The 21,015-nt window shown below is 41.6% G+C and overlaps 1 protein-coding gene across 1 annotated transcript in view; it reads right to left on the reverse strand.

The window, feature by feature from the left end:
* The window catches only part of NUAK1 (NUAK family kinase 1), a 48,354-nt gene that overhangs the window by 25,573 nt on the left and 1,766 nt on the right, over window positions 1–21,015 (reverse strand). The window contains exon 2 of the mRNA XM_005421790.3: window positions 20,885–21,010. Within this exon, the coding sequence (XP_005421847.2) occupies window positions 20,885–21,010 (126 nt within the window). The remainder of the gene's footprint in view (window positions 1–20,884; window positions 21,011–21,015) is intronic.

Consider the following 21,015-nt stretch of genomic DNA (forward strand, 5'->3'; position numbering starts at 1 on the left):
ATTAAAAGACAGCCTTGTATTTGGCTTTGAGGAAGAATTTAAGAAGGGTTTCATTGTCAAATATACAACGGGGAGCAAATTCTTCCTTATTAACGGCTGGTAAAGTAATAACAGCAGCCTAGAGGACATGCCAATCTCCTGATAACTTGACTGCATGCTTCACAGACAGGACTTTTGCACATCTACCCACTAGCCTCTGTAGAATAATTGCATATAAGAAAACATATTTTTAGATACAAAAACGCAAACAAGATTGAAAAGTGTGGTAGCACTTTATAAGTATACATTTGGATCATTATTCTAATGCAAACAGATGTGTTGCCTGGGAACACATTTTTTAACAGGAGCAGAGTTTACCATCTCACAACCTATGCTAAAAATTAAGGCACCTTAATTTATAAAGGCTATTCCTAAAAGTTTACCCAAATTTCAAAGATGGTACTTAGGCTCTCCTGAAAGCATCACTTCCCAGCTGCAGGGGTAGAATTCAACAGCCCAGCCAAAGTACTTGGGATTTTGTCAGTGACATCCAGGCTGCAATGTCTCATCCCAAATATAAGGAAAGAATACACACTGAACACATCCCTTGGGTTTTAACATTCAAGACTTTCTCTTCCCTCACTCGGCACTTGGAAACAAGGAAAGACAATCACCAGGTGTGAAATATCTTTACTTCAGTGGTGTCAGTGGAGCCAGGGCAGCTCTAAGCAGCCACCTGGCCACAGTCAGCCCATCCCCTGCAATCCTGACACACAGCAAGAGCTCTGCATGGGAGGCAGAGCCCCTTGTACGTTACCAGTACAAGCACTCGCACATAAGAGAGGTTTACTCACATGCTCACAAAGTAGTATCACTGTCTGTTTGCACAGCACATAAGTTGTAGCCATTTATTAGTTAAACCTTGATAAGCAAGTGGTGAAACAGCACAATTTATCCACTTTCAGAAGGTGAGGAAATCAAAACAGAAAGGTGACATGACTCCTAAAGGAAACAAGGAGAGTAAGGAAACAAGGGCAGTATCATCTCAGAAATTGCTGCCTGCCTCTTCCTCCCAAACTGCGCAACACACCACAGAAGTGCCTTATGCAACAAACCATCTTGTTATTAAAGGATGATTTCTGATACCTTTCCCAATGTTCAATTGCTATTTTTCTCCTCAAAAAGGGTGTCAGGAAAGTGAAAGATTCAAAGGCATCTCAAAAAATACTTTTCACCCCATGACATCTGCCTGGTGGCCTGCACAATCCCCAAGTGGATAGGTTCCACACTTCAAAGGCTATCAGCCGTGCACACCCTTGCTGGTGACCTGGTCTGAAGGGCCGAACAGCGAGTGATTGGTGTCAGCAGACTGTCACTGTCAGAGATGGCATCCCAGAGCAGGATTAGTGGAGCAGGACAGCATTCATTCCAGCTCTTCCCTTCTAAGAAACAGATTTCTGCCAGTCAATTCTTTCACCTACACCAGTCTGCTCAGACCACGTCAGCAAGAATACTTGGGCTCAAGTCTACTGATGTGAAAAAAACCAACACAAACAAGAAAGCAGCCCAGTTGGGTTTTATTCAGTATTTCATGGAAACATTACAAATCACAATCACATTCCAGGTATTTATTACATGTTTCATTGTTTTCATATCTCTGAGCAAAATAAGACCCCTAGCTGTATGTTATGGTATTGGACTGTAAAACAAGCCTCCCTTCCAGGTCTTCTAAAATATATAATAATATAACTTCTCTCATGAAATTTATTTATTTCAGAAATATATTCCAGAAAATACATTTTCAAAGAGCGCTTACGCTTTTAATACCGGACAGAGCCGGCTCAAATTTTTCTAAACCCCACTTACAAGACTGCTGAATGATGGACCTGAATAACTTCAGCATAATAGGAAATAAGGTAAATTGAAAAGTACCGTATGAAAGAACTTGTTTGTTCATTCTTAAGGCTCATTTCTTTCTTTCTTTCTAGCCTGCTTTCTTGCTTTCTCTGAAAGCAGTGGCTTCAACTGTGAGCAACATCAAAATTTATTAAGGGTCACAGCCTATGAATCAAGAGTACAGAAAAAGCAACATGCTTTTTACATCAGCTACATTAACTACTCCAAATATTCCAGCTCAATATCTGCAGAGAAAGTGCTGTTAGTCCCTTTGGTACTCTCAAAACACTGTACTTATACCTCTACCACACTTTTCAATATATTTTACTGGGTTTAAGACTTAGATAATTTAATTATAGTATTTTTAGTAACATTACTAGTGGAGGAATTTGTATTTTTCCTAGCTTCTTGTCTTAATGAGAATTTCAGATAACTCCAAGACCTTGCACTCAGAGAGAGTAACGTATCAGATTCCTAATCATGAAATTTAAAGCCTCTCACCCCAACAAAACAGGTTCAAGTTCACCCAAAGCCCCTATAGACATAGTATCCAATCTGGCAAAACACTTTAGCACATGCCTAACTTCACACATGTGAGCAGGCCATTGACTTTTGTGGGACAGCTCACACATGCAAAGTTAAATACATGCATGAGCACCAAGGTCACAGCTCAAAAATAGGCCATGCGAAGTTTCCCTCTGGGGATCATTACTGGCTGTGTGCACCAAAACCACCCCCAGTATCTTCTGCATCTCTGATGGCTGCATGGTCCCACACATGGGTCAGGGGGAGAGAAAGACCATCAGACACGGGATGAAACTGCCTCCACCTGCACTGCCAGTTCTGGTACCAGTCTCTGCTCAGAAGGATGTAAAGAGAATACCCTCCCCAAAATCTGTGGTACAGGCAAGGAGTGTGAACCTCTAATACAACCAGGCACCTCCAAACTGCTCTGCACAAGCACAGCCCCAACTTCACTGCTACTCTGCCTTCCAGAAGCAGATAGAAAAGAGGGAGCAGAACTTTTGGCTTCCCATTCCTCCATGAGTCAGCTTGCAGAGTGTGCTGGGCAGGAATCATAGAGAAATAAATTGTTTTCTCTAAGGCTCCAATAAATAACCGGTTTCCATTTGCTGGAAAGAGGATTTATACTCACTCCCTGAACTGGTGTAGAGAGATTATAAAGTATTTTCCAATACACTTCATGCTTCTTTGCTTTTGTTTCATACAAATAACTGGAATTGAACTATAAATACTTCAAAGGTATGACAGTTGCAAAGGTTTCTGTACATTCAGTTGTATCTGTGAGAGAAATGTCCTTCTTCCTTTTCAAGCTTCTTGGCTGCTTAGCAGAGCAAAACAGGTAGAATTTATTTTTACAGAGCCTGATCAAGACCACTGTGTACAAAAAAGTATCTCCAGCTAAATATCTGGCAAAGGGCATGGCAATAGGTGCCCATTTCCATATTAAATCTCCATGTCTCATGCATGTGGAGTCTCTGCTGGTATCCTCATTTACAGCTGAGAAAAAAAAAAAGCTGTGTTTTCATCAAAGTGAAAATCTATTTTAATTGATTTCAGGAAGTTAGTTCATGTGTTTGCTTTAGTCTAATGAACCTAAGTTTGCCTCATTTCCAGCTGAGTTGTGTGAATATAAATTAAGGTAGAACTAGCCACAGTGCAGAGTCACAGATTTTTAAGTTGGTGAGTGCTGTCGACGAGCCTGACTACTTAAATGCCACAAACCACTGACCCTTCCACAGCAATTTCTGCATGCAGTACATTTAGATCCATTGAAAACTATCTTCCACTCTCTATTATCTACCAAGGCTATTTTTAGGACCATAGTGAGATATGAACTGGTTTTTTCCACCGAGGGAGGCTGTGACTTTTAAGCTGGTTCCAGCACTTGTACATACCATCCATGCTCAAACAAATTCCAATGGGCTCTAGCAATACTATTATGGAGAGTCAAAAAACCACCATCAGGACAGAGAGTGAAGTTCCCTGAGAAAGGGAAACCAGCTTGTTGCCACTGAGCAATATGTCAGAAAAGACACTTAAAGAAAATTATTTTAAAACATTTTCTTTGGGTGAAGAGGGAGGGGAAGGTTAAATACACATAAAACTCTTCTTTCTGAAAGCTGTGAACTGAATCCATCCCCACCCAGCAATGGGAAGTGGGTAAGCCCAGCCAGTTTCATAGCTCTGCTTCCTTTCTTTGAGATTCGAAGGTGTCAAGTGCCAACTGGGTGTGGAAGTAAAGAATAGGTTGATCAGCCAGGGGAGGAAGAGAAAGGGAGAGCAGAGAATGTTCGGGGTGGGGAGAGAAAAGGTACATTGTTCTTTCTCCAGCTCCAAAGAGCCAAGTAAGAAAATCTGGCACCATATAATGTTTTTTCCAGTGGAGTCTCTGCCTATGGCTCTTAGCCCAGACATCATCAACCCAAGAGAAAAAGAAACAAAGCTACAAAATTATGTGGTCCCTGAGGTGGCTGCAATCAAATGATAAGGAGGGGAATGCTGATAATGCAGTTGCATTGAAATGGCACTTCAGAGGTTGCACAAAGGAGAAAAAGGAAAGGCAGGGGGCGGGCTGAATAACTGTCTAATGGCCTCTGGACCTTCCAGGTGGGAAGAAGGATCCAAAGGGTTCTGAAAATGGGAAAATGAAGCATCCAAAGGGTTCTGAAAAGGTATACTTATGAGGACTTCTTTTTGTAAGCCTTCTACCACATGATTATACCTTTGCTGTGTCCATTTGCTGAAAAAAAGTTCTCTTGAGATTCTAGCCCTGGGCCAGATGCAGTACTAAAGAGCATCATGCAGGACATGTAATTCTAAGAACAAGCTTCTGCATGGTCATAGAAAACATTTCATGCAGTCACTGAAAAGCTGACAAAAGGCCACTGTGAGTGTAAGCAAAATTAGTGCCTGGCGTTGTGCAATCTGCTAACACATCTCTCAGAGCTCTCCCTTTCAGGGAAAGAGTAAGGTTGACACAATGCCATTGTTTCAGAGATTGTTAGTTTTCACATCCTAAAAGCCACATCATCTCCATGGTGATACTGCCTGGGAGACAAGTATTCAACAAATTCTTATTAATTATTTATCAGCACCCCTACTCTATTGTTGGATATGCTGGCAAACTGTGCAGTAATTGGAAGAGTTGCTCAAAGCAGTAACCGGTGCCATCGGCACCCAAGTGAGCATTTGCTGATTTAAATCTCAGCTTCTGCTCATTACTTTGTTCCACCATGTTTGTTCATGTCCTGGATGTTACCAAGAACAAAACATCATTACTGTTGTTGCCAGCCAGCAGCTGTACACATAAAGGGCAATGATGCACATGCCTCAATGCACCTCTCAGGTCCATGTGCTTGTGGGACATAAACGTATTTTTTACAGCTGCCTCACTCTGCATGGTAACAGCATATAGCAAACATCAGTGTCTCCTTGTTTCATTCTCCTCTTCACAATGTACCAGACAGATTATATTTCTAAAAACCAAAGCTGATGTCACTACTTGTAGAGAAACTCATTCTTGTGCCAAGGCACTAGAAGTCCCAAGTCAGTGTGATAAATGTTAAATAAAAATTCTATTTGCATAAGCTGAGGCACAATGTGCCAGTGTCTCTGGGAGAATGAAGGTATGATTACCTCAGGCTTAATTTTCCTTTTCAGGTTCTGCTGGATATAGTTGCTGCTATCATATCATAAACGATGATTCGCCAAGCGGAGAAGGGGAATTAACTATTCATGAACACTCAGCAAGGGGATTACATATTCTCTCTAGTTCCTCCTTTATTCACAGAGAAAGATGTTTGTGGAATCAAGTTTTTATGAACAGTAGAAGGTATCAGATGAACACTTTTATACTGTACATATATAAAGTGGGTGACAGGAGGAATATACAACACCTTTCCTCCATTTCTTTCCTCACCCCCACATACGGTGCTTGTTATCAGGATTTGTGAGCACATTTTCTGAGTAACTACTGCCTAACTGGGAAATTTGCATCCCTTCATTGTCTGGTACCCACTACCCTCAGCTATGTCTAAAAAGTCTGGCACATTTACACGATGCATTCTCTGACAAATTTCCCTGGCAGACCTTTCTTCATTTAATGCTGAGAATCCTTGCCTCAAGAAATGTACGTTAGAAATATACTAAAACACTTCTCCCTTCCCAGAAGATTTTTACACCACATTACTGAAGACCTAAGTCATAGCACTGTTCAGTTCTAGAAGAAAGATCCTACAAATAACCACCATCCCTAGCAATAATGATGTGTTTCCCTTAGTGATGCCTCAAGTTGCCCCTTCTCATCCCTCCCCACTGTCCCAATAGTATGCTACCACAAATCTGCATTCACTTCAATCCTCGCTAACCCACAGTACAACAAATTTGCTGTGGTAGGAGCAGAGGTTGCAGAAGATTTGTTGAAAAGCAAAGATCTTACATGACCAGGTTATGAAAGATGTTTGCAGCTGTGTCCTATCAGAACTGGAGCCCAAGGCTGGTGTGGCATCCTGGGAGAGTCCCTATCATGTGCAGACTCCACCCTGCTTATATTTTCTCTAATATACTTCTAAATGTACCTCCATATCATGCACAGATTGATGGAAGACCATCTCCTTTCCAATGTCTAATAATTCACAAATATCCCATCCAACTACTTTCAAACTTTCAAGAAAAGTTCATGCTTTGGCACATAAGAAATTAGGTCTGGAAAGAAACTGGGGTAGGGCATTTCCCCAAAGCAATGGATGTTCATAACTGTAATTAAAAAAGAAAAAAAAATGCTTTACAGCCTCAGCTATGGATCATTCTCCTTAAGAAATGTTAACCAGCACTGAATGCCACATTCACTCAAAAGAGGAAAACTGCATTTACAGTTAACTTCTAGTGAAGTTGCCAAGCAGATGTTTATTTTTGGCTTCCACATTTACCAAAGCCAAATACTACACTGAGTTGGGATTTCACACAGTCTAATTGCTTTTCTTCCAGGTTACAATTTTGTTGGAACCAAAAAGGGGGGAAACAAAGGGGGAAAAAAACTAGAAAAAAAAAAGCTGACTTCACTTTTAAGTGGGAGAAAACCTGGTAGCATCCATTTCTATCATGTCTGTTTATATCACAGTTTAAATGAGGTTAGAATTGTGCAATCATTATTGATCGACTTCCAAACACAGCATAGCTCTATCCAGCACATAAGCAAAAGAGAAAAAGTCACTGAAAGAGAATCCTTTGTCAGTCAGTCTTTTAATTTCTGCAAGTCTGTGTGCAGACTGTTTAGCACTAATTAAATTACTGGCAAGTCAGGATAAAGAGGAGTGAAAGAATTCACAAGCCCCAAGTTCACTGTTCTCAATGTTACATGGGTACTAGAGATCCACTTTCCAAAACCTGGAAGATAGATTTCACAGTAATTTTGGGGCTTGATCTCACAGCTACCACAGCTGCTGATGTAATGCAAAATGCTAACCTGAGGCAGCAGAGAGGAACTTTAATTCAATGTTGTTTTTTCATTGTGAATAAGCAGTGAACCACACTGAAGTAATCCTCCAAAGTAGGAGTGCACATTGTTCAAGGCATCAATTTGGGGCTGAAACATAAAACCAAGATCTTGGCTGTGTCATTATAAAAAAAAGCCCTTTATGACTTTCTTAAGAAGACAGGTATAAAGCCCTGGTGCCTGGATCTAGTTCCAGGCTGAAAATTACTCCTGTAATTCCTCCAATAATTTAAATTGGAAATGGGGTTATTCACACCCTCTGAGCAACTGCTGCAAACTGTTACAATGTGCTGCTAAATAATGGTAACCTCAGCTGTTACCAGTGTCTCTGAAGTGATTTTGCAGGTTTAGGTGAAAGGTACTATATGAGTGCAAGGCTGAAATTCACATTAAACAAGGAAGAGAGTTAGACATTTTTTAAACTCTTAGAACCATTTTTTTCCCAAGAAGCCACCTCACAGCACATTTTCATTTATTGGTACGTTCTGCTTGAGAAAGTTGTGGATAAATAAATGTAACTTGGATTATTCTCTCTTTTTCACTGAAGCTTCTGCAAGTTCAGAAACCTCAGAATCACTGAGAGCTTTGCACATCTTTACAATGCCTCTTCCACCACAAATGTGCGGTCAGCTAGTATTGTGGGGATCTTTTGATTTTGCTCTCCAGTCCCATAGTCCTTCAGATAAAAAAGAGAAGTGCTGTTTCACCATGAGAATCACAATAGTACAGGGAAAAAACTTGGGAAGAGTATTTTTTAAAAGAAATGTCTGTACTTTCATGCACCACAACACTCATTAAAACCAAAAACCATACTGTTTGACCACCTCCTAATTAACAGAATGGAATTTTTAAGTATGAAGAGATTTTTAAAACTGAATTTATAGACTTTAGTCTTTTTGATTTACATTGATGAGCAAGGATTCATTATGCAAAGACCGTGGGCCACAGAAATTATATGATGGAGGGTGCACAGATGTGTTTAAACAGCACAGTTGGAAGGGTTAACGACATGGAAATATCAGAAGCACCTCTTATCTAGTATACTTTCCTACACTGATCTACGGTGGATCAAAGTATAAACACCACTTCTTGGTGGGAATCTAACAAACCATAAACCCATATCCTATCTGGAAAAATACTCTTGGAATACAAAAAGATTGGCAATCATGTATCAAAGCCTCACCCAGATTATTTTGCTCCAGGGCTTACAGATTGCTTTGCAATATTAAATTTGTTTTTGTTAACACACTGCTTCAGTATTACATTGTTCTGCCTGGACATTACCTATTCAACGGTTCCTTCTGGGAGGGGATCATCTTAGAATTTATGACGGAATGTGGTGGAATTACTACAGTGGGAGGAAAGGAGTTTGCTAAGATTTCTTCCCCATCCGTCTCTGATTTCTGTGAAATATTTACACCCCTGAAGGTAGAGGAACCTCCTGTTGTTCCTTTCTGTTTATTGAAAGTAAATTACCAGGGCCACCCTAATGGCTCAGGAGAGAGTATAAAACAGGAACCGGAACACTCTTGCTCCCTGCAGCCAGTTGGGCTTGGAATGGATGTGAGAGGGTGAGGAATGAATTATACTTTCCTACAATTAAGTGGCTGGCCATCTAGCAATTCTGTAGCCTTAAATGCATAATTCCAGCTTTCCCTGCTAGAAGAGGAGTTCACAACTGCAGGCCGTTGTTCTAAGCAGTTACGAAGAGACTTAACTTTGGAGGGGAAAAAGCACAACACAATTATTTTTCAGGATGGAAAGCTTTTGCCTAAGAACTCCCCCAGACCCTGTGAGCTCCAGGACTGTTGCCCCCTTCTTCAACATACACAAACACCTTTTTTGGCATGTGTTTTGGCTGGAGTCAGTTGAACAAGAGAGAGTTAGAACTCGTGTTTCTGGGATCCCCTTGCCAGAAGCTAAGCTGTTAGGTAGTGTAACAGCAGCTCAGGCTTCCCACTTCACCCTGCCAGTGACCTTCGCACACACTTGGACATACCCCCTTCCTCAGAGTGAGGAGCAATTCCCTCTCATGCTGCTCAGTCCAGAAACTCATCTCAGCAAATACCACAAATCATGTCAGACCAAGCAGGACTATTGAAGCAGTGCTGCATAATGTGAATTGCTGTCCACAAGGGACCAGACCAAGAGACTGCCTAACCCACTTTGTTTAACTTTTTAGTTAAACAATCCTGAAAGGGGAAGCTGCATTGCTGCTCTGGAAATTACAACTTTAATCTCATTTGAACTACATATTCCTCAGTTGAACTGCAGAAATAATTTAAGAACCAACTCCCAAATAAGACATTTTTCTACATTTCCTGGAAATATATTATTTCTGATGCTGTGAAATAAAAGTAGGCTTATTAATTTACCCAGCTTAAAGTTCTTCCAGTAGCCCTAATAAACTCTAATGTCAGGCTAATTACATGCATTTCACCAGTTTTGCATATTCATATTGCTCAAAGCAACACCACACAACACCAGTGGAACACTGATCTTCTCTAACTCAGCCCCACAAACCATTTGCACATACTGTATTTATTGCTCGCTCGTGCTGTACTGCCCACGGCAGAAATCCATAGTGCTTCCCTGAACACAGAGCAAGCTTCATTTCCCCTCCTTGGGCATGCTTTAATACAGCTCTGAAGTGCCAGCTTTTAGTGGGTTATTTAAACAGCGTCTAGAGTTTTGCTGAGCAGATAAGAAGAATAACTTGGGTGTGCAGTAAAACAAAGATACAGCTGTTTGTGCCAAACATTCAGTTTATGGCAATACTTCATAGGAATTATTCCCCATAACAACTGAACTGTCATATCCTACAACTACATCCCAGGCAACCTCCCAGATGAACTCACTACGGCTGCTGTCTGATGTGCTCTACATACAAACATCCAGAACTAACCAGATGTTCTCTATGTAAAACATTTGGTTTGAAACATGCAGTTTTTCTTTCCAAAAATCCATTACATTTGTTTAATGGACTCGCACAGTTCAACTAAAATATCCTGGAGCAGACATTTGACTGCAACTCTACTCTACAAGCCCCATCTGCAAAAAAAGAGAAAGAAAGAAAGAAAGGGCAAATGAGAATGCTTTACATGATTTATGCTGTCTTTATGATCAGCCAGTTCATAAAATAGAAGCTCTGCTCTACAGACAATAACACAAATCGCTTTCAAGTGTATTGTTTAGTCCTTGCCTGTGTTAAACAAATATTTCAATTAAAACAAAGGGCCGAACTCTATTCTTCAGCTTACAAGTGTTAATGCAACTGAGAGCAGCATTTTACCCACATACATCACAGGGGATGCAGATTTTTTGGTTTATGCTCAGAATGAGTGAGTAATGACACCCAATAATGATAACCAGTTACATTCACGGTTGCAGAGTTTTCCTTTCATTCAAGAAAGGCTTGAAGGAGGTTGAAGTACAGCACGAAATCCTTCTCCCTGATGAATTCCTCATGAGCAATGCATAACCCAAAACAAGGCCTATCACAGGTTCCCTTAGACCACATTTACATAATAAAATGACAGACAGAATGGAGGAATACTTTGTTTTACTGAAACACTTGTAGAAAACTCTCAAACCGTAGACAGCAAAAAACCCCATAGTTGAAAAGGATGGCTGGTCTCTGGCCTGGGTGCAAAAGCACGGCACAGTCCAGCCTAAAGGCCCTCATTCCTCCCAGGCTGTGCTGACACAACGGCGACTGCGTTGTATCAGGTGGTGATCAACAGTGATGAACTGTCTCCAAGGCACAAGAGATGGTGGGCTTTTGAAAAATTGGCACCATCCCTTCAAAGTGTGACTGAAGCCATGGAAGAGGACGTTAATTTTAAGAGCAATTTTCCAGAGATGGTTATACCCACACAAGGAATGGCTCAGCACACTGCTGGAGCTGTGGTCGACCTCAGCTCTCTCCCCATGGCTCCACCACAGAGTTTCAGGATGAACCTCAGGGAAACCACTCACCCTCCCAGAAGCCCAAAGCATGGCTGTAACAGCTGGCTCCTACAAGAATTGGAGCTTAAACCCACAGATCACTATTTAATTGTTTCACCTCATTTTGGTGCCCTGAAGAGAATAAAAACATGAAAAAGTAGCATGAAGGATGCTATTGCTCATGTATAGTCCTGACTAAAAAGGTATCTTCCCAAGAGGCCAATGTGAACATCTCTCAGTTACATCCCTACACAAGTCAGCTAAGCCTGCATTGCCTCCAGCAGGTATTTACAGGAGTTTTGCAGATTCCAGACCACATGGCATTAAAGCACATACCAAATGGGAAGGTTGCACTCTCCCCTCTTCTCGTCCCAAAGGCTATTTTATTTCCTCACACCAAAACAACAGTCCTCAGCTCTGCCCTGCAGAATCCACTGCGCCAGCTGTCCCCAGGCATCTCCGGACACCTTTGCTCCTCCTTCCTGAGCTGCACTCTGCTGGGGAAGCCATAATGTTTGATTTGTGCAGAGTGGCAAAAAAATGCAAATAAGTGACAGCTCTGAACACGGGCCTTGGAAGCTATTTCTTTATCAAATGCTTTGCTGTCTTCCCCTGTCAGACTTGTGTGCAAAATACTTAACCTTTTTGTGTCAACAACAAAGCACTGTTAAACAAAAAGAAACATTTGCTTAGTTACCACACAGCTCAAAGAACTACTTCTACCCAACCCCTATTGCTATCTTTTGTGATTAAAAAAATATTCACACTCATTTTTAAAATAACACTTGTACCCAAATAAAAGGAGATATCTTACACCATCAGGCATTTAACAGAGATTAGAAATACCATCAGAGATTAAATGCCTTATTGTGTACAGGAAACACTATATGAAGGCTTTGAGATCTCCATCAACAGCAGGACCCCAATTTTCCTGATCTACCAAGGAATACCTAAATTTAGTCCCTGAACTTGGTATCTTTTCACAGGAACAATAAATTATTATTTTTTTAAGCCTAATGTTCCTTAACTACTGTCTTTATTCTGAAGCAGTGCTGCTCAAGGCCAAACACGCTAACTCAGCTCCATGGCCCAGCCAGACATTAAGATAATTGCAAGTCTATCAAGCAGCCAGACCTCAGAACAAAGACACTGCTCCAGCCTTAAGTCATCCCGCATGTGACTACTGCACCAGAGTCGCTGAGGGGCTCTGGGATCACCAATGCTCCCCAGGAAGGCGCGGCAGCAGGGGAAGCACAGCCTGCCAAACACCAATGCTTTGTTACAGAGGCAGCCAGCCCCACACAAGGTGCAGCAGACCCTCCCCTTCACCAGGCTAGCGTCCCAGGGACCCAGAAGCAAGCGCTCTCAGGCACCATGCTGAAGGCGTCATGAGGTGAAGTGGGAAATGCTGACAGTGAGAAGGGAAGGCTGAGGAGGAATCCAGAAATTAACAGTTACATTAGGAGCATGTTAAGCTCAGCAATCTCAGCTGCAGTTTTCTTAATATTTATAAAAAACATGACCTGCATTTATTTTGTGATTTTCACATTCATCTACAGCTGGCCAGGATGGTATCACACAGGCCAGCCATGCTAACCCCTTGTCCCACAGCTGCCCTCTGACTGGGTTTTTTTCAAGTGAAAGCCATTGAAGTATTTTATTATCTCCTACATTGGTAAGCATAGAGCCTGGAAAAGCCCATACTTGAGCAAGACCCAGGACTTCCATCACATCATGGACCAATGGCAGCTTTAAGGGCTGATGGGACATAAACCATCAGAGCTAAGGAAGTTCCATCTGTCTTTGGAGAGGTGAGGGACACAATGAGCTTATACCATGCAATAGTTTAACTGACTGAATTGAGGTTTGGCCCATGGCCTGTAGTTGAAAATAGAGAAATTGTGGAGCTCAAATAAGAGTACAAGAGCCATGGAAGGTCAAGGGATGGTTACAACCTTGCCCCCTCCATGCTTTGCAGCGCACAGCAAAGGTTACAGGAGGGCCTCCACATCTACTAAACATCCGGCATTTTTGGTGTGGGTCCAGGATGTTTGAGGGGAATGGCCAGACACAGTACACACACGGAGTACCTCACCCAGCCTTCGAGTGTTCAAAGGTCTAGGATCCCCTAATTTATACAACGTACTATGCTGCCTGTGAAGACATGGTGATAAAATATATTCTGTTTAAAAGCAGATACTTCTCAAATCATACCTTGCAGATGCTCAAAGTCTTTCACGTGGGTAAGATGAATGAGAGCCATAGAGACTGATTTTGTAGCCAGGGAGTACCGGAAGCAACAGCAGGAGAACACTATTGAAAGCTGGGATACACTTATGGCTTTAATGAATCGGTCATCAAATATAACAACACACATATGCAGTTTTTACCTTGCTTTGTAGTTCGCCCCCCACCTTCCCCAGCTATTCCCTATATATCTAGCAAAGTGGAAATTATTTTTAGTTTAGTTTATTAAATGGATACACATGGTACTCACATCTGCTGGAAGATATTTGAGGGAAACACTGACAAATATCATTTACATATTTAGTTGAAGACCTTTTTATCTGAGACATTTCCTCTGACATATCAACTATCCTAAGTACATCGACCCATCAGTGCTAATGATGAGGTTTTTCTATAAAGTGTCTGGTGCACAGCTGGGCAATTTAGGGACAAATCCTGACTTATGGAGGAGGCAAGAACGACATGCTCTTGTAGGTCAGAGATTCCCATGCCAATGTGCCCATCACTGGTGGTGTGCAAACCATCAACACAGAACACCCGAGATGGACACTGGTTGCCTCCAGCCTAGCCCAGGTCAGGAGCTGCTAAGGCTCTGGCCAGCACACTGAGGAGCCACCAATAGCTTTTGCTACCCATGCTCCTATCCCACACCAAGCCTGGAGGCAAACCTGCACCTCTAGCTTCAGAGAATCGTTCAGAGCTGTAGCAGAAAGCATTGTTTCGTCCTGCTTTTTAGAGGAAAACATAAAAGACATCAGTAAGGAGAACAGTGTCCTGCTGAGAGGGGCACGGTTGCAAGCAAGAGGAGGTGCTCTGACATCAGCATCCCAGTTCATTTAGATAGAGGGTACATTAGTGCATACAGGAGGGAGAGACTAGAACCAGGCAGATGCCCATGTCAAACCAAAGGTCATCAACCAGTTTCCAAATGCCTGGTACACAGCTTATGAAAATGTCCCATAGGCTCTACATTTGGATAATCATGGCTATACACATGTTCACTTGCTGGTATTCAGGGATGATATATCCAGAGCTGGTTTTCAACCCACGCATTTGTCATTCTTCCTTGGCACGGCTGCGGCCACTAGGTGCCTCCTCACAATTCCTCACTCCAGCAGAGGCTCTCCAGTTACTTATTTACCAGACAAGACACAGACTAACTACAATTACAGTTCTGTAAAGAATAAAAAATTGTTCACAAGAACTGCACATTCCACACAGTTTCATTCAACATGCATGACCCTGAACTACAGTATATACAATAACTGTCTCCACATGGCAAATCCACACTGTGGTTCCTAAAAAAATAATAATAATTTTTAGAACACATGCCACTAAAAAATGCAGTACATTTTAGCAATATTTAATGAAAGACTTTGAACAAGCAATTTCCATTCTCTTGTGTTACCTAGCACATGGTGCTGTGAAACCATTTGTAAAAACACTTAGGCATTTTATAGTGTTTTTAGCTGAAAGCTGCATTAAAAACATTGGCTCAAATTCTGTTGTGAAATTTCACATGTGGAGGGAATCACACTATGTATGCATCAAGACAAACTGTGCCCTGTTCATTAGTCTAACCTTCCCATATTAACCCTTCCAGAAAGGAATACACTGAGACACAGGGAAGTTAATTATTGGCCCAAAATTGCTCAATGCAATGCAGAAGAAAAATAAATAAGGCAACAGTCTCTTGGAAACTTTTAATTTCTTCACCTGTAAGGAAGTGCAACAACATTGAGAAAACATCAACTGATCTTTACTCAAAGCTCAAAGAACATGCTGTTCTTTAATTTAGTAAAAGACTTGACAAACGAATTTATTCAGATGACCCCTTACTGGCTAGTCATTAATTCAGACTTTCATACCACTGACCCATACTTCCCTAAACAAATCTGCTTCTCCAATAGAAATTCTCAGTGCAGAAAACTAGTAATCTGCTCTAGTGCCTTTCTCCTGATGACCTTCATGCTGTAATCAGTTATTTCTGTCTGCACCCCTTAATGTTAAGGTCTTCTTTGGCATTTCAATTATCCAAGTGTTTATATGAAGACTGCAGCAATTTGATACAACCAGGTAATAACTCCTATGGTAATAAAGCCCACAATATTCAGTGTGAATTACATTAGAATAATTCCAGTGGTTTTCTTTCCATTTGCTGCTTTTTTTTAAACCACAATCTCGGAACATATCTAATAGTTAAGGGTGGAAAAAATAACAAATTAACAGCAAAACTGTTTTCAAGCCCATATACTCTTTCCAACTTCTATTCATTCCAGGATCTAGAATTTCCATGCATGCAGAGGATGACCCAAGTTTCACTAACATGCCTTCAGCACCATGAAAACACTGTCCAGATTTAGCCACATTACAAGTCCCTAAAAGAACTCAGTCTGAACATCTTAAATAAATAAATAAATACATACGTACATGCATAAGATTTAGGCCACATATTTTGCAAGAATCTCTTTTGCCCTGAAGAACCTCTGGCCCCATGTGAGTGTGGCAGAAGAGGTGCCCCCCACAGGCTGCACAGATCCTGCTGGCAGCTGCCAGCTTGGGAGCAGGGAGCAAAGCCGAACACCCTGCGCGGGTCATCGCATTGGCATGCACAACAAAGTAGGAGGCAGCGGAGTACAAAAGGGCCAGGAATGGAGACCAAGGCTGGATGTCACACGGGGACAAAAGGCCCGGGTAAAGAGAGAGGCCAGGAGGCAGGACAGGCTGAGTGCTGCAAGAGGAGGGTGTCATCCACAGGACCTTGATGTTACATAGTCTACATGTCTGGACAAATCAGGTACTTGGTTGGGCACTCAAAACTAGCTGAAACTTCTGCTGATTTTGGCTTTAATTGGCAAGTTTTTCATTTCTCATGCATAAAACGGGGTAGAAATACAAGCTATTGTTACTATAATTGAAGTGTATTATTAGAGCTGTGGAAGCCACATTCATGAATTAGGAACCTGCTAAGCGAAGTACTGCACAGACACTTCACGTCACATCAGCATTGTGTAGATACTTATTCCCGTGTCTGCCACAAAGGAAGATGTCTTAGTAAGAGCAACAAAGAACCTCAAAAGAAATAAACAGATTCTGTGTCAGATTTAGACATTATCCTGCAGAAGATGCAAACCAAGCAATCAAGATAAAAATCAATATGAAGCAGTGACCCAAGTGCTAACTGAAGAAATTCTATGGGGAAAAAGTGGAAATATATTATTAAAGATCAAAAAATCACATGCATCAGAGGGATACTCACATTTTCTGTGATATTGGCAGCATAGGTGAGAGAACAAATGTTTCACCTGGCTTTCACTGCCCTCAGTGACCCACGAGCACACTTTTATCGTGTTATAAGGAACTTTTAAAAACCACACTCCAAAGAAATGGTTGTGTGCCCAACAAGGCCTTAATTATTGACATGACAGAGCCATCATTGTTGGTATTCACGTTTTGGTTTTGTCATGATATGGAGAAATACAATCAGCAAAGCAAAAGTCCTCCTTTCACATAATCTGTTGCTGTTCCAGGTTTCAAAGACCCTGTGCAACCCTTCAAACTCATCAAGAAGCAGACCTGTTTCAAAGCGAAGATTTGCACTGCAGTTGTAAATAAAAAATTTGGTTGCTTTAAAGTTTGAGGGTTTTTTTACAAGATTTTGATCCAGAAACCAATTTCATTTGGCAACATCCTTCTACCTGCACTTCTTATGCAAAAGAGATAAATAACACACAGCAGCCACCACACATAACATGGCTGTCCAAATATGCACCATGTGCCTGTTCTTCATGTTGGGCTGCTGCTTGTCATCAATTCCCAAAATAATTAACTTTCCGGAGGAATGGCTGGAGGAGAATAGTGCTTCCTCCACCTGCTGGTGAGGAGGAAGAAAAGATGTCGTGGCTCAGGCAGAAAGAGGGAGATAGACGAAGGAGGAGGGGAGGCAGGCTCCTGCAGCTACTCCCCATCACCTCCCAAGTGCAGGCTAGGGAGAGAAAGGGAGACAAACTTCCTGGCTTTTGCAAACAGCAAAGAGAAAACACCTATCTGTAATCTAAATTTGCATTCTAATGACTATTTACTCCAGTGGAATCATTTACTCAAAGAAGAATCCAGCAGCATTTACCATCTTCATGCACCATGCACAGAATCAGCCAGAGGTGGTCAATATACACCTTAAATAGGGCTGAAATAAGTGTAACTGTGGATTTCTTGGCTAACAAACATTGAATACATAACACTAACAAAAGTTCCGTTCTTTGGTTTAATATGTGCAAGATGACAAGTGGAAAAAACACCCACAGAAACATGAGTGTTGCTAACAGGTGCCTTAATTTAAAATGTCGAAAGTTACAACTGTGTATACTGAGACAGCACTAATGAAGAAACCTTGCTGGCAAAATTAGGCACCTCATACATCATATACTGGGCAATATTCTAACTGCTCCATGCAGCATGCAATACTGTCTGTAGTCACTGTGGTAACTAATGCACAAATTCACCTAAGTTGTTTGCAGTAACAAACCAAATGTATCATACAATCTACCCTGGAGCTTTATGGGAGGAAACTTTATGATCACGTCCCACTGCATTACAAGGAAAGACAACAAAGTTAAAGTTAAGAGGAATAACAATTTGAATAAACCTGTAACCTGCTAACACATGCCAAATACTAATTTCATTTAAGTCAACAGAAATCCTACTACTGATTTCCAACGGCATAGCATTAAAGCACATCTGTACTTTGCACTGAACTGTCTTCCCACCTTGGTTTTACTTTATTTACCCAAACCTAACAGTTTTTTTCATTTCTGAGCTCTGTTTATACAGATGACAACAAATTCTAAGTTTGTGCTTCACATTAAAAGCCTGGCTAATCACATAAACCTCTTTATTAAATTCCATATAGCTAAAGAAATTCTTGACAGACAAGAGAAGTGGAAAGGCTAAACAGGAGAAATGCTTGAACAAGACTGGAACACAAGGTCCAGCTTTGCAATCTGTTACCATTCGGCTTCAAATACCTGCTTACCACTGAGTAAAGAAAGTGATGATCAGCTAAACCAGTAACAGAGTAGGAAGCAAACAGCCTGCACAAGAGCACCCTTACAACTCTTGCTGCTGGTTGCAATAGGATTGGCATTGGACATGGTGCAACAGACAGTGCCAGCCACATCGCATTCCCTGCTGAACATGGCAGCATCTGGTCCAACCTGCTCATGGATAACACAAACACTACACCTAAAAAGAACTGAGAAGAGGAAAGGGAAGAGAAAGAGGGGTGGAAAAAGCAAAGAAAAACTGCCCCTCTCTGATCAGTCATCTCCCGTCAGTTCTCTTATCTCACCCATGGAAAGGAATCAGTGTTCACAGTGATCACTAACAGCCAGACAAGGGAACTGTCAGAAAACAAGAACCGTTTTCCATTCACCAAGATCTGGCTGGATTCCTGACAACTAGCTTTTATTCTGCAAGCAGACAAACTCTGGATATTTTATGTACACTCACAGATGTTACAGTCCAAATAGACACGTTACACCAGAGCTTGCCTGCAGACTAGTTAATAATTACAGAGTGCCACACGCCAAGGCTTGCATTACTCCAGTAAAAAACTCACACCCTCGTAAGGACTTGTTCAGCTTCTACATACCAGCTGATACAGCGAAAGTTATATTTTTATTGCATTTAAGATTGCATAGGTATTCTGATTTTCACTCTCTCCATTTCAAGATGGCATTAGCCATACAAATTCAGTTGACGATAACATCAAAGTATCCTCTAACTGTGCAGCTGAAGAGCTTGACAGTTAGCAAAATATGGAAAGACCTAGCATGTTGTTAAGTTAGATGAGACACACATCTATCTACTCTACATCCCTTCCTCTGTGAGAGCTCTTTCCAAATCCAAATCTCATGGTACATTACTGCCACCCTTTTTTTGTTTATTTCTCAACTCCTTGAAAAGAGATGTTTTCAACTTATTTGCTTATTTACTACATTTTATAATGCAACTCAAAACTAACCTACTTAAAAAATAATAGTTAGTATATAATATAGCCCTGAAGCTTTTGTTAGCCTGAAGTTGTAAAACAGCCAAGACAGCAAACTTTAAAAATCATGGACTTAGAGTGAGCATGTGCAGAGATGTCCATCTCTGGTTTTTCTTTAGCCAGCCTCCAAATGAGCTAATAAACTGAAAGCATATATGATATGACTACAACTTGGCCGGAACTCTCATTTTCACTGTCGACACAAAGATATTCAGTTGCAAAGTGTTCCTTATTAAAGTCATAGCATCTGAAATTGCATTTTCTTTTACAGATCCTTCTGCCTCTGGGTGCGTGCTCAGCTCCACAGCAGCCGAAAGGGAAAGGTAAATGTAACATCACCAGGGAAATGCCTCGCTTTTAGATGAAGTCCGGTGAAAACTCTTACAGTGCACTTCAGGACAAAGACCTCTGTAAAAAACCCGCTATCTCTTTAACACAAAAATGCCCGCCTCTCATTCCTCTGCCCTCTGTGGATAGTTACGTATTTCTGGGAAGGAAAAATGACAATAATTCTGACTAACGTGTACATTGCTTCAATTGCATTTCTGCGCCTGGCTGGAGCGCTGCACCAGTGAGGAAATGCTGAAGCTGAGTTACTGATGGACAATCCCCAGGCTGCTTGAAGTCTCAAGCCAGCCAGCACCAGAGCAGTGAAATGGATCATAAAAAGCAATGGGGTGGGCTGCAGTCCCTGCAATTTTTTTAGGCGTCAGCAAAGTTAAGCTTACAGAAGTATGAGCGAATCACAGCATTTTTAACCAGAGAAGCAAACATTTTCCCTTCTGACAATACTTTGTGAGCGGTGCTGGTTAGCCAGGGGATGTGACAGGTTTCTCCAAAACATGAATTTCCACTGGGCAAAAAACTATTCACAGTGGACACGCGTGTTAAAAAACAAACAAACAAACAAAAAAAAAACCAAAAACAAAAAAAAAAACCAAACCAGAAAAAAAAGTAAGTCACCCTAATTTTCCAATATGTACCAGTGTGCAACTACAATGCCTCTACCACTCCTCTCAGATGAAAGTCTCTCTGCAGGGTTGAACAAAGCCGCGGACCGCAGGCACGGGTGGGATGCTGAGCGGGTCCCCGCCTTGGCACCCCCCGCCGGCCCCGTACACAGGACGGATGCACCCGGCCAGCTCTACTTCGAAATCGGCGCTGGAATACGATCTTATATATACACCTGTACATATAAGAGTATATATAAGAGAAAGAGGCAGAGAGAAGCCACTCTGTTGCCTTACCACTCTGCCAGAGAACCTCTCGATGGCCCGCTTGACTTTGCCATAGGTGCCTTTGCCCAAGGTCTCCTGCAGCTCGTAGCGATGCTTCAGGTTGTGTTTGTGGTGATGCCGTTTCACCCCCTGCTGCTTCC

The sequence above is a fragment of the Geospiza fortis genome, unplaced genomic scaffold (assembly GCF_000277835.1).
Source record: "Geospiza fortis unplaced genomic scaffold, GeoFor_1.0 scaffold173, whole genome shotgun sequence".
In the NCBI taxonomy this organism is placed as follows: domain Eukaryota; kingdom Metazoa; phylum Chordata; class Aves; order Passeriformes; family Thraupidae; genus Geospiza; species Geospiza fortis.